The following is a 14011-nucleotide window of genomic DNA, read 5'->3' on the forward strand; positions in this document are numbered from 1 at the left end:
AGAGACCCCAGTCAGCCCGGGTTGGCGGCAACATCTGAAGCCCCAGCACGCTGAGCACTGATGACCCCAGGGCTGTGCGCTCAGTCCGCTGCTGTTCATACTACTGACTCACAACTGCAATGCCAGTTTCAGCTCAAACTACAACACCAAGCTTGCGGATGATGCCACAGTGCTCGGCCTCATCAGCAACAATGATGACTCGGCATACAGAGAGGAGGGAGAGAGGCTTGTCCGATAGTGTGAGAACAACAGCACGAGGCTCAATGTGGACGACACCTCCGTATTAATCTACACTTTCTGAGGAGACTGAGGTATGTAATACTCCCCGTCCCCATTCTAACAGCTTTCTACATGAGCACAATCAAGAGTGTCCTGTCTGGCTGCATCATTGCGTGCTACGGAAACTGCAAGGCATCGGACTCCAGGATTCTACAGTGAATAGTAAAAACCACCAAGAAGATCTTCAGACTCTCCCTGCTCCCTATTGGTGACATTTACCAGCAGCTTTGCAGATGAAGGGCCCAAAGCATTGCTGAGGATCCCTATCACCCATCCCAGTCCCACAGTCTCTTTGACCCCATTATTGTCAGGAAGGAGGTATAGAACCATCGGGACTGGGACTGCCAGACTGGGTAACAGCTTCTTCCCTCAGGCTGTGAGACTAATGAATACCCTGCCACCACCGAGGTCTTGGCATTAGGACATGAGCTGTTTACTGTACACATGTACTGCACACTCCATGCATTTGAATTATATTTCATTAACTCTTTTATGGTAATATTTTGCTTTATGTGTAGTTATGCTTTGGGGGTGCACCCTGGTCTGGAGGAATGATGCTTTATTTGGGTTGTATCCTGTTTATGCATACAGGTGACAATGATCTTGATCTTGGTTGTGTGGGTGTGTGGGAAGGAGGACAAGGGCTTGTTTAGCCGTTATTGCTTTGTTGTTTCTTGTTCTGCTGAGCATTGTGGGCTCGTTATGTTGGAGCCGCAATGCACAGCATCACTTGCGGGCTGCCGCCAGCACACCCTTGGGCGTGTTGGTTGTTAACACAAACAGCGCCATTTCGCTGTATGTTTTGACATACATGTGTGAACAAATCTGAATCTGAATTTGAACATGTCCTTTACACTTTCCCCAGCACTGATCTGAAATGTCACCAATTCCTTCCCTCCTACTGAGGCTGCTTGACCACTGAGTTCCTCCAGCAGCTTATATTTTAACTTATCTCTTCACCTGCTGGTTATCATCAACACTTGTAGTAATAAAGGGCAATTGACAAATGGATGTAATTAACACTATTATGCCGGAACTGCAGTGGAAGACCCAAACAAAAAACAATAGGGTAGATACAGACGATCAAAGACAGGAAATATTATAATATAAAATATTAAATATATTAAATATTGTATTAATAATTCATCATAAGACTATAAGATATAGGAGCAGAATTAGGCCATTCAGCCCATTGAGTCTGCTCCACCTTCCCATCATGGCTGATTTATTATCCCTCTCAACCCCATTCTCCCGCTTTCTCCCAGTAACCTTTGATGCCCTGACTAATTAAGAACCAATGAACCTCCACTTTAAATGTATTCAATGACATGGCCTCCACAGCTGATTGTGGCAATGAATTCCACAGATTCCTCATTCCAAAAGCCCTAGCAAATCCGCTCGCAAGAATATCGGTCTCTCCCGGGCTCAAGTCCCACCCTTTTGTACAGGTCATACCTTCCCCAGAAGAGATCTAACTGATTCAGAAACCCTGTGCCCTGCACCAGTTCCTCAACCACTCATTCATCTGCCATATCTTCCTATTCTTACCCTCCCTGGCACCTACATCTGATTAGAAGCTGGACGGTCCATTCAGAACAGCTGGCTGGCTATGATGGCTTAAAACCTCCAAGTGGAAACAGAAATCTTGAGGTTCTACACAGTTGACTGCTCTTGGAGCAACTGTGCTCCAATGCTGGATTCTTCATGGGAGTTCAGTGGGAGAGAACAGAACTCTAGCAGCCACTAATACTGGAGAAGTCCACTCCATGAAGTTCATTGGGTCCATTGTTTTTGATGGAAGGAAACAGTTGCCAGGGACTGGGCAAGCTACTTTGATGCCAGAAACATGGTGACACTTGCAGGCTGCCCCCAGCACATATCGGACTGTGGGTCATTGACACAAACAACACATTTCACTCTATATTTCAATATTTCTATGTACATGTGAGAAATAAAGCTAATATTTCAGCACAACGTAATCCATTTTTGTATTTAATTGAGTTGATTTAAATATATTTAATTGTTTCTAGAGACTTAGAACATCACAGCACAGTACAGGACGACCTTCAAGTACTTATCTATATTAATCCCATTTATTTAGGACATTACAGCACAGTACAGAACATTAAGCCTGAGATGTTGTGTCCCTGTGATGACCTTTTAACCTACTCTAATTTCAATCTAAAGCTTCTTCCTACATAGCCTTCCATTTTTCTGTCATCCATGTGTCTGTCTAAGAGTTCCTTAAATGTCCCTAATGCATCTGCCTCTACCATCACCCCTATCAGGGAGTTCCACACACATACCACACTCTGAGTAAAAAAACTTCCCTCTGACATCCACCCGATACTTTCCTCCAATCACCTTAAAAAATGGTGCTCCCTCCTATTAGTCATTTCTGCCCGGGGAAAAAGTCTCTGGCTGTTCACTTGATTTTTGCCTCTTAGCTTTAGTTTTAATTTTTTTTTGATTGTCAAGAAATATTATTAATTATCTAATTTTTGTGGTATTTCAATGTTTGTGAATGTCAGGTATGTGGACTTAACTGGTCTTAAAGTATGGAGACACAAGAGACTGCAGACACCAGGACGTGCTGCAATGAACAACTTCCTGGAGGAGTTCAAAGGGTTGTGCAGCAAATGGGCAGAAAGGAATTGTCAGTGCTTTGGATCAAAACTCTGCATCAGGACAGGAAGTGGAGCAGAGGTCAGTTGACCAGGATAAAGAGGGGAAGGAGATGGGTGAAAAATGACTCTGAGGTGACTGGTGGACTGAGGAGGGGAGTGAGACACAAGGCGGATTGTGCCAGGTAGGGGAAGGTAGTAGGCACGGCAGGTGGATGTTTGAAGAGACAGACAAAGAGAGAAAGGAAAAAAAATGAAACAAAGGACAGATGAGGGGAGTGTGAAGATTGGAGACTGCTGCTGAAGTAGGATCTCAAGGAGTTCCCGGTGCTGGATTCTGATGAACAAATGAGCTGAGAAAGGTAACTCACACAAAATGCTGGAGGAACTCAGCAGGCCAGGCAGCATCTATGGGGAAGAGCAAACTGTCAACGTTTCAGGCCGAGACCCTTCATTGGGACTGGGAAAAAAGATGAGGTCAGAGCAAGAAGGTGGGGGGGGAGGGGAGGAAGAAGTACAAGGTGGTAACTGTTAGGTGAAACTGGGAGGGGGGAGGAGTGAAGTAAAGAGCTGGGAAGCTGATTGGTGAAAGAGATAAAGGGGTGGAAAAGGGGGAATCAGATTGGAGAGGGTAGAAGACCATGGAAGAAAGGGAAGGGGAGCAGCACAGAGAGAGGCAATGGGCAGGTAAGGAGAAAGGTAACCATTAGGGAGTTCAAACCAGAATTATATTGGAAGAGGAACCTGTGGGTGAGGGGTGTGTGTGTGGGGGGGGGGGCGGGAGGGTGGAATCAGCAGGCAGGGAGGGACAAAAGGGAGGCTGGGGCAGTTTGGGGGAAAAGTACAAAAATGTGAAGGTTGGAAGGAAGAGGTTCCTGGGAAAGAAAGGGTTAACATATGAGGAGCATTAAATGGCTCTGGGCCTGTACTTGCTGGAATTTAGAAGAATGGGGGGGGATCCCATTGAAACCTACTGAATACTTAAAGATAAAGTGGATGTGGAAAGGATGTTTGCCAAAGTGAGGGAGTGCAGGACCAGAGAGCACAGACTCAGAATAGAAGGACGCCACTTTAGAACAGAGATGAGGAGGCAGTGAATCAGTGGAGTTCATTGCCACAGAGGGCTGTGCAATCCAAACCATTGCTTTTATTGAAAGCTGAGGTTGATAAGTTCTTGATTAGTAAAGATGTCAAAGGTTACAGGGAGAAGGCATGAGAATGAGGTTGAGAAGGATGATAAATCAAGCATGAAGGAATGGCAGAGCAAACTCAATGGGCTGAATGGCCTAAATGTGCTCCTCTGTCTTACTGTTCCTTATGGAAGGTGGGGGAGAAAAACCTATTGCGGGGAGATTTACCTCAAATTGGAAATACTCATGCCATTGGGTTGTAAACTATGCGTGTGGAATACCAGGTGTCGTGCATCCTGCTTGAGTTGGGTCCCACCCTGGCAATGGAGCAGGCCAAAGGTGGACAGGTGAGTGAGGGAATGGGAGGGGGAATTGAAATGGCATGCACTTGGGAGCTCAGTGTAGCTACTGCAGACGGAGCTTAGCTGCTCTGTAAAAGTGTTATCTGATCTGTGCTTGATCATGGTGTTGCAGAGGAAGCCACACTGGGAGCACCTAATGCAGTACACCTGGTTGAAGGAGATGCATGTCAACCTTTGCAACACCTGGAATGGCTGCTCAGGCGGCCTCTGGATAATGGTGAGCGAGAGGGTCAAGGTCAGATGTTACACCTACTGCGAGAGTGCCAAGGGTCAGTGAAGGATGGGTGGTGGAATGAGGGAGTCATGGAGAGAGTGGTCTCTGCGGAAGGTGGAAAGGAGCAAGGAGAGGAGAATGTGGCTGGTGGTGGAATAACCAAGTTCTCAAAGTATCCCTGTGAGTGAGGCCTACCACCTTTGAGTAGAAAGGTACTCTGTTGAGTATCATCAATCAATCATGAGGGATTGATGAGGGGAGCTGGCTCACTAGCATAAGACAGGAGCTGACTTTGGACTCGTTAAGAACAAATTCTAAGGTTAAGGGTTCAGCAAGCTCAGGCCACTGTGCACAGGTTTCGGTTACCTTTCTAATAGATATATGCATGAAGACTAACAACACTGGCCCCAAGGATAGAAAGATTGAATGGTTTACTCATGAAACAGCGAAGCCTGCAAACTGCAGCAATTGCATGAGTTAGATACACAGCAAAGAGTCTAAAAAACATTAAGTGGGAAATGAAGACAAGTCCTGGAGAAAAGTGAAGGGATAGGTTTTGGGGGAAACTAAGGGAAACAAAGAGTTGGGCCATTCAAAACTCTTGGAAAGAATGGGTTAAAAAGGAAACTGTACCATGAGATTAAGACAAGAGATTCTGCCAATGGTGGAAATGCAGAGCAATACACAAACTGCTGGAGGAACTCAGCAGTTCAGGCAACATCTATGGACAGCAATAAACAGTTGACGTTTTGGGTGGAGATCTTTCATCAGGACTCCTGAAGGACTCCTTCAATACTGATGAAGGGTCTCAGCTCAAAACATTGGATGTCTATTCCCCTCATAGATGCTGCCTAATCTGCTGAGTTCCTCCAATTCTTTATAATTTCTTGATGTTGTTTAATGTTGCATGTTGTGCCCTGGCCAACACACCACAGTAAATTCCTAAGACGAGTAAATGCAAATGGCGAATTAAAGTTGTTTCTTGATCCTTCTCCTTGTTCCCAGGCTCTAGTTGACTTGACTGTGAGTTCATTCACTGCCCACACCCTACCTATAACGTAGATGCCTGGCTTCCACATATTGTGTTCTGTGTGATAGCCTGGATACATAAGTGTAGTGTGTTACTGTGTTCAGTCAAAGAGGCAGTGTGCGAGCATTCTGGCTGTGTTACCCACAAGACAGCCTCTCCTCATTAAGAACAACTTATCTGGAAATCCTGTTATAGCAACAGCAATCTTAAAAATAACTCTTTCTCCTATTGAGGAATGAAAGCAGTCATTTTAGAAATGAAACAAAAATAAAGTGACATATATGTCATTTCATTGCAGTGAAACATTTAATAAATCAACGTCTATGATTGTTGGCAGATGTTAAAACATAAACTTGAAATTGCAGATTGTTTTAAAGCATACTTAATTATCCAAGCAAAGTCAGGAATGTATGTAGCCAAGACTGTACATTGTGCTTTATTCAGATATTCACTGAGTGGACATTGAAAATTTACAGTTTCAAAAACTGCTCGCTAACAACTCTCACAAAACGAGTCAAGATCAAGGGCCTTGCTCCCCTCTCCGCTTTCTGAGATAAGCACGTTCCTTATCACCACATCGCAACCTTTTGAAGAGATACTTTGTAGTTCTGAACTGCCTGCTGCCTGTCAGGAGTCAACATTGACCTCGCTGATAAGAGACGGCAGGCTCTTTGTGCAGCTTTATTTATCTTAAGCAAGGTTAAATGTTAGGTGGTATTTCTGGTTGCTTTACTATCTGTAAACTTTGGCTTCTAGCTTGATGATGCCGCCTTCTTCCATAAAACCATCAATGGTGCCAACAGTCAAAGAGGTCAGAATCAATACATTAGTGTTTGGTCTTTATTACAGTCAAACCCCATCCTATGCTCAGAGGCATCCCTAGACAACAATTTCCATTTGTAACTCTCAAAAGGCTGGGGAACTCAGCAGGTCAGGGAGCATCTATGGAGAAGAATAAACAGTTGATGTTTCAGGCTTAGATCCTTCATCAGGACTGTATAATTTTCGATTCATACTGTGACTTTAACAGAGAAAATGGTTGAAGACGCCTCATGCTAGTGCACTTGATGTCAAACTGACACTGTTATAGCTTTTTCTGATGTGTTATTAGGCACAAAGGTTTGGGTTTTAAGGAAAAGAGGTTTATAGAAGAGGGGAAGGATTTAGGGAAGGATTCTAAGCCATGATGACATTACCATACTATTCCTGAGGTGAAGGAAATGGACAGGCAGAGGATTTTTGGAATTAGTGGAAGTAAATTTGTAAAAAGGTGACATCAAGGAACGTCTTGCTCTTAACACAACCTCTCTCAGTTTTTCCATTCTTGTCTCTTCAGTGTTGCATTTTGCACTGGAGTCTAAAGCTCGAGGGCATAGGCTCATGGTGAGAAGGGAAAGATTTAAAGGGGATCTGGAAACGTGTTTTTGCACCAAGGGTGGTGGATATATGGAACAAGCTGCTAGAGGAAGTATTAGAGCCAGTTACAATCACAGCTTTAGATGACAAAAGCTGATTACAACATACTAAATAGAACCTAGCTTTCATTATAATACTGCCATGGTCATGCTTCATTCTCAACAGAGCTTTGGTCAAATCACCCACCATCTAACTTTCTCTTTGAACAAGTCACTCACCTGGATGTTGTGAAAACTCCATAGATCAATGGATTCTTTTTATCTTTCCCATGAAGAATAAAGACATCCTCTGCAGAGAAAACAGAGAGTATTGGCACCAATGAGAAGAAATCTTGGCATTGAGGCTGGTGACTGAAGACTGTCAATGCAGTATCTTACTTTGAGTCCCGTTGAAAGTAATTGACTACTCGATTAAAAAGTTGGCAAATTAAATGGTTATATTTTCATTGCATAGTCCTGCAAACATGGTCAGCTTGTCATATATACAAGAACATATACTGTATGCACAGTTGCAATGAAAAACTGATCGGCAATAGAATCACAGATACATAGTATAAAAGTCGTAACAGTTACATCGAACATTACAGCACGGTACAAACCCCTCGGCCCATGATATTGTGCCGACCTTTTAATCTTCTCTAAGATCTATCTAACTCTTCCCTCCTAAATAACCCTTCATTTTTCTATTATCTATGTGGCTGTCTAAGAGCTTTTTTAAATGCCCCTTAGGGGCAGTATCTGTCTCTATCACCATGCATGACAGGGAGTTTCATGCCAAGAAAAATATAAATTATACAAGGAAGAACACAATGAGGAAAATAAAATGTTTTCTGTTTGGGACGTGGGGTGCTGGGGGAGCATCACAAATGTTGACTGGAAAACTAGAAGGCCTAATGGCTTTTCACCAGAAATTGCCACGTGATCTTTGACACACATCTACACCGTTTCATTTAACAATCTCAAATAAAAGATGACGCTTCTGATAGCATATCACTCCTTCACACTGCACTCCAGATTATGCATTCACTGATATGGTAAGGAAGGCGGGCTCTGTCGTGGGCAAAGTACTGGAGAGTTTAACATCGGTAGCTGAGCGAAGGGCGCTGAGTAGGCTACGGTCAATTATGGAAAACTCTGAACATCCTCTACATAGCACCATCCAGAGACAGAGAAGCAGTTTCAGCGACAGGTTACTATCGATGCAATGCTTCTCAGACAGGATGAAGAGGTCAATACTCCCCAATGCCATTAGGCTTTACAATTCAACCGCCAGGACTTAAGAACTTTTTAAAAGCTACTATTAATGCTTTTTGAGATAGTGATTTAGATGCATATCATATTTTTACTGAGTTAAGTATTGTATGTAATTAGTTTTGCTACAACAAGTGTATGGGACATTGGAAAAAAAGTTGAATTTCCCCATGGGGATGAATAAAGTATCTATCTATCTATCTATCCAAAAACATCCGTTCAAATCCCATTATGGCAGTTGGGAATTTTAAACTTAATAAATAATAAAATCTTTAGTTTTATAACAAAAAGCCAGAATCCCACTGGATGGTTACAAAACCCTATTTAGGTGATTAATATCCTTCACAGAATGAAATAAGCCATCCCGACCCAGTCTAGAATGTATATAACTCCATGTGGTTGACTCTCCACTTCGTTCTCAGCTCTGGGACCATTAGGCATGGGCAATAGACACTGACAGTGTCACTGATCTGAACAAATTGATTATAAAAGATATTATTGGTCTTGAATTGACATCTGTCTCAACACTCCTCCCAGGAAGTCAATGGACTTTTGATGAATTGTTTACCTGAAAGGCCATTGTAAGTTGTCCCTTTAATGCTGTTTGTAGGCAGGAGAATCAGGAAGACTCGATAGGCCAGTGAAAGAGGGAGATAAATGAGAGATTGCGATTGACGGGGATTTACGGGAGCAACTGTGGCCATTTTAGCTGGTCACTGCACTAAAACACTTCTCCAGCACTGCTAGAGTTAGGAAGGAATGTGCATCATCAGGAACACATCTATTTAAAAACAATAGGTGAAATACACCGAGTATTGCAGGAGTTCTATCTTCCTCTCACTTATACCCTTATACTTTACCCTCACTTTACCCTCACTTATACCCTCACTTATACCCGTATGTTTTTATCAGAGTGGAGGTGTGAGGTATGCAGACACAAACTTTCACTGGATCACTGAACATATTATCAGCCATGGGCAGAAATCTCTATAGACTTATACTAACAAAGACTGCTAATTAACAACCAGGACAGAACCAGTTTGAATGACACAGAACGGATTCGCATTTTGAAAGTTGAGATGCTGAATAGCCCTCATTGTGTTAAAAACCTGCAGATAATGATGTTTACCACAGACTGTGGGGAGAAAAACCACATTTTGTACAAGAAAAACCTTGTACAAATTTTCTTTTTATCCGAGGTGCCGTTGGGTATCTTTATATCTCTATTTCTGAAACCACCACTAGTCTGTCATTTTTTAGAACTTAGTATTTCTGGAAGTTTGTGATTAGTGTGTATCCAAAATAGTTTCCTCACCACCGGCAGTGGTTCTCTGCCTTAATCCTAATCTTTGCAAATGTATCTCTAAACCCAGTTTTGTCTTTGAAGACACAATTTGTCGATCTTGTTGAATGTTTGTTTATTTATTTGAGATAAAGCATAGCTACAGGTCCTTCCGTCCAACGAGCCTGTAACACCCAATTACATCCATGTGACCAATTAGCCTACTAACCTGTACGCCTTTGGACTGTGGGAGGAAACTGGAGAACCCAGGAGTTATGGGGAGAATGTACAAACTCTTTACAGACTGTGCTGGGAATTGAACCCAGGTCGCTGGGACTGTATTAGCATTATGCTACTGTACCACTCCTCAGCAGCTTACACCTACTGCAACTTGTGCTTTTCATACATGTCACTCTGAAAAAGCTTTTGGTAATGCACTCTAATATCCAATTAATTACAAATTAAACACTGTGTAATTCCCTATATACAATCCTGGAGTCAACGTGGAAATACAGCATCCTTCATTTAATGACGCCAATGGGATGGCTACAACCCAGCTTATGAGTAAGGCAAAACGTAGCAAAGAATTACTGTTATATATTTGCACATAATATCTCTTTTCACTTTCCAAATGCACTCCTTTCAGTGTCCGATTAGCCTTTTACATTGCGCAATACTCACGTAGTTCATCAAAGTGAGTTTGAATTCCCTCAGAACTTGGAATGGAGCAGATAAGCCTTGCCTTTAGGAAGGTACTCCATTTGTTGACCAGACTGCGTTGACCACCGATGTCATTCTGGAGAAGACAAAAGAGTTCGATCAGCTGAGCACCACCTGTGAACATCAGCTTGCACCCAACCTATTTTGCTTGACCACAGAGTGGTCATCCATCAACTAAGCTTGTGCTCAAGCAACACACACAAAATGCTGGTGGAACGCAGCAGGCCAGGCAGCGTCTACAGGAAGAAGCCCTACTCCCCTACTTTTCCATTGAGAGTAGGGGAGATTCAAACAAGAGGACATGATTTGAGAGTTAGGGGGCAAAAGTTTAAGGGTAACATGAGGGGGAATTTCTTTACTCAGGGAGTGGTAGCTGTGTGGAATGAGCTTCCAATAGAAGTGGTAGAGGCAGGTTCGGTATTGTCATTTAAAGTAAAATTGGATAGGTATAAGGATAGGAAAAGAATGGAGGGTTATGGGCTGAGTGTGGGTCGGTGGGACTAGGTGAGCGTAAGCGTCAGCGTGGACTAGAAGGGCCGGGATGGCCTGTTTCCGTGCTGTAATCGTTATATGTTATATGGTTATAAGCACTGTGACGTTTCGGGCCGAGACCCTTCGTCAGAACGGATTGTGTTATGAACTGGGCATCTGAGAAGTAAGTTTAAACGCTCAGCAATATAGCAGTCTTAAGTGTGAAAATATTCGGTGAAACAAAGGGTAATTTCAAGATATGATGCTAGTGGGCTGGAACTGGGATTAGCCGGAGAAGCTGTAAAAAAGATTTCACTGAAGAAATGAGTCAATTATAAATTAGGAGAACATTCATGAGGGCAAGAAGAAGGGGTTTCAGATTCAGGGGTCCTTTATGTCTAATATTACAGATATTTACACTCTATTCATTGCCTGTTTAACTCCGTCATAGATGATCCTGAGCCCAGCTGTGAAAGGAAGAGAGTTGGGCACGGGGCCAGCAACCCCACCCTGTAAAAACCTAGTGCTACAGGAACGCCAAAAGAAGCTCCAAAGACCTCATCGCCGGGAGAGGAAGGATTTTTGAGGATGGGCTACACCTGGGAACAACTTTAAAGACTGGCCCAGGACAGAGGTTTCTGGTCAGCTGCTGTGTGCTGCCTACGCATCACCCCTACCAGTAGGGATGATGGGCTAAGAAGACGAAGCCTGTATCCTAAATTCATTTTTAGCTTTTATAAATCATTACAAACTTGATATTAGACCTGCCATGTAAGAAATGTAATCGAGTTACCCAGCTCAGAAACAGGGCCTCTCACCCATCATGTCCATTCTGACTACTGTGTTTACCGAAAGAAGTCCCACTATCTGCACTTGTTCCATCTCCTTCAATGCCTTGGTGCTTGTCTAGATGCTTACAGGGTGGCTCAACATCCCCTCAAACCTCAGAGACAGCAGAATTCATTGTAACGTTAGGGGTGTTGTTAAAAAATGTGCTGCGGGAAGTGTGACTCGATCCATGTATCCCTGTGCAGACTCTGTGACTCACCACCTTTCCCAGCTACTCTTCGTACCTTGCAAACCCGAGCCACTCGCGAGTAGACCACCTTCCCGTTGCCACTGTCCACCTCCTGAGCGCGCTCGGTGAAAAATAAATACACTTTGTCATCCTCTTCGTTGTTGCTCTCGGCGATGGCATGGACCTTCACAAACTTGGGATCTGAAGGGAAACAGGGCGAACTTAGTCAAAGCAGTTGGAGAAGAGTGGGGGATCAGCCTGAGGTTTGGCTCTCCCCATGAGCACAACTGTGCAATCGATGCGATAATCAGCTTGATCAGTAAGTGCAATCAAAACCATGGCTGAATCGACTCCATCTCTACCAGCCGCAGAGTTCTGTATAACTAACACTTCAATGGTTCAATACCTTATAGTGGTTTATTTAATTAAAGCAAAGAGAATCAATGGAACCAATTTTCAGAGGTAGAATAAAGCAGGCAGCTGCTGCTCTACAGCACTGCTGACCGAGATTGAATTTCCAGGCACAGGCAAACTTAGTCTGAGATTGTACACAGATCTGGTCACCCAGCTTTAGCAGATAGGGTGACAAGAGTGCAGAGAAGATTCACGAGGACATTATCAGGTCTGGAGGGCTAAGAAGAGTGGGAGGAAAAAGGTCCTGTTTTGCTGCTGTTGTTCTGGTGTTATTACTTGTTGTTCTGCTGAACGTGGTGGGCGTGATATTGGCGCCAAAATGTGTGTTGACTCTTGCCACCACACATCTTTAGGTTGTGCTGTTGGTTAACGCAAGTAACACATTTCATCATATGTTTCGATGACCGTGTGATAAATAAATGAATCCGAATCAGTGACCTGATAGGCGAGGGCATTTTTTCTCTAGGTGTAGGGTCTGAGGGGTGACCTAAAATCAAGAGGGGCGAATAGAAGCAGTCTTTATCCCAGGGCTGGGGTTTCTTAATTTAAAAGGGTCCCGAGGGGCAACATTTTCCACACAGAGGCTGGTGGTTGTAGAGGAAGTGGATGAGTGGGACAATTCCAATGTTTAAGGATATTTGGATGATAAGTAAAAGAAAACGGGCCAAATGTAGGTAAATAGAACTCTCTCAGGCAGGCAACTTGGTCAGCATGGATGAGTTGGGATGCTTCCATGCTGCATTATTCTATGAATCTCTGATTAGTTTTGCTGAGAGACATTGCAATCACTGCAATAGGAATGTGCTTACACTCGTCTCTCAAATGAAAGCTGTTGAATCACGGAATGGGAGAAAGGGCCTTCAGTGTAAGAGCCAGCAACATAGTCCTAATCACTCATAACCCTTTCATTTATTTACCCAGTCCCCGTCTTGAAATTTGTCTTGAGATTACTGCAGAGGGAAAATTCTGAAATTGGGAAAGGCAGATTGCTCACCTTGGAGCCATGTAGGATCGTACTGCTCAGTGCGGATCACACGGCGATGCCCCAGGCTCCGGAAGAATGCCGTGTCCCGACTCATGAAATCAGAGGAGATCCCAGCATACAACTCTCCCCCTGTAAGTGCAACCAAGATACAACAATTAGCTTATTAAAGCAACACGATAAGTTAGAGTAACCACTTGCTCTGCTGCGCTAATAAAAAAATGTCAAATAACAACGCTGGACTTTTGAACTGTCCGATCCATTGAGTGCACGTTCATAGAACCAATCTAAATATACAACAGAGTGGTGAGATATAAGCAATCAAAATGAAAATGAAAAAGCACAATTGCTCAAAATCTGGAATAACTTGGCAATGATGAAGTTATTGATCTAAAATATTGAGTCTGCTTTGCTTTCACTGTGTTTCCTGACCTTTTCAGTGTTTGCAAATTTTTTTTTGTTCATGAGTAATAAGTAGCCTTGGGCACAGTTCATCAGTAGTGATAATTTAAACGCACTATATTCCCCTTACCTTTGCCCAAGTCATCCTCCACTATTTGGCGAGAGGTGGGTTGGCCACTCTCTGGGTATTGGGTCAAATGTCACTGGTAGTACTCTTGCCGTTGAATCAATATGGATTAAAGTTTCAGGATGACACCTGTACTGTACTGACTGAGCACAGCACTGTCAGATGAGAGTTCAAATTGACGTCATTGTGTACTCACTTATATGTAAAAACCTCGCAACACAATTTATGAAAAGTAGTGCAGTTCTGTTCATGACTAAGACAGTGTTTTTTGTTTTACATCTCAAAGATCA

General features: G+C 43.3%; 1 protein-coding gene across 2 annotated transcripts in view; it reads right to left on the reverse strand.

Annotated features, from left to right (window-relative positions):
• Window positions 1-14011, reverse strand: part of sema3h (sema domain, immunoglobulin domain (Ig), short basic domain, secreted, (semaphorin) 3H) — a 209040-nt gene that overhangs the window by 45489 nt on the left and 149540 nt on the right. For both annotated transcript variants that reach the window (XM_073072477.1, XM_073072476.1), the window contains exons 6-9: window positions 13205-13324; window positions 11852-11997; window positions 10269-10383; window positions 7274-7343 (exon numbers count right to left, since the gene is read on the reverse strand). In XM_073072477.1, coding sequence (XP_072928578.1) covers window positions 7274-7343; window positions 10269-10383; window positions 11852-11997; window positions 13205-13324 — 451 coding nt within the window. The remainder of the gene's footprint in view (window positions 1-7273; window positions 7344-10268; window positions 10384-11851; window positions 11998-13204; window positions 13325-14011) is intronic.

This window comes from Hemitrygon akajei, chromosome 19 (assembly GCF_048418815.1).
Source record: "Hemitrygon akajei chromosome 19, sHemAka1.3, whole genome shotgun sequence".
In the NCBI taxonomy this organism is placed as follows: Eukaryota; Metazoa; Chordata; class Chondrichthyes; order Myliobatiformes; family Dasyatidae; genus Hemitrygon; species Hemitrygon akajei.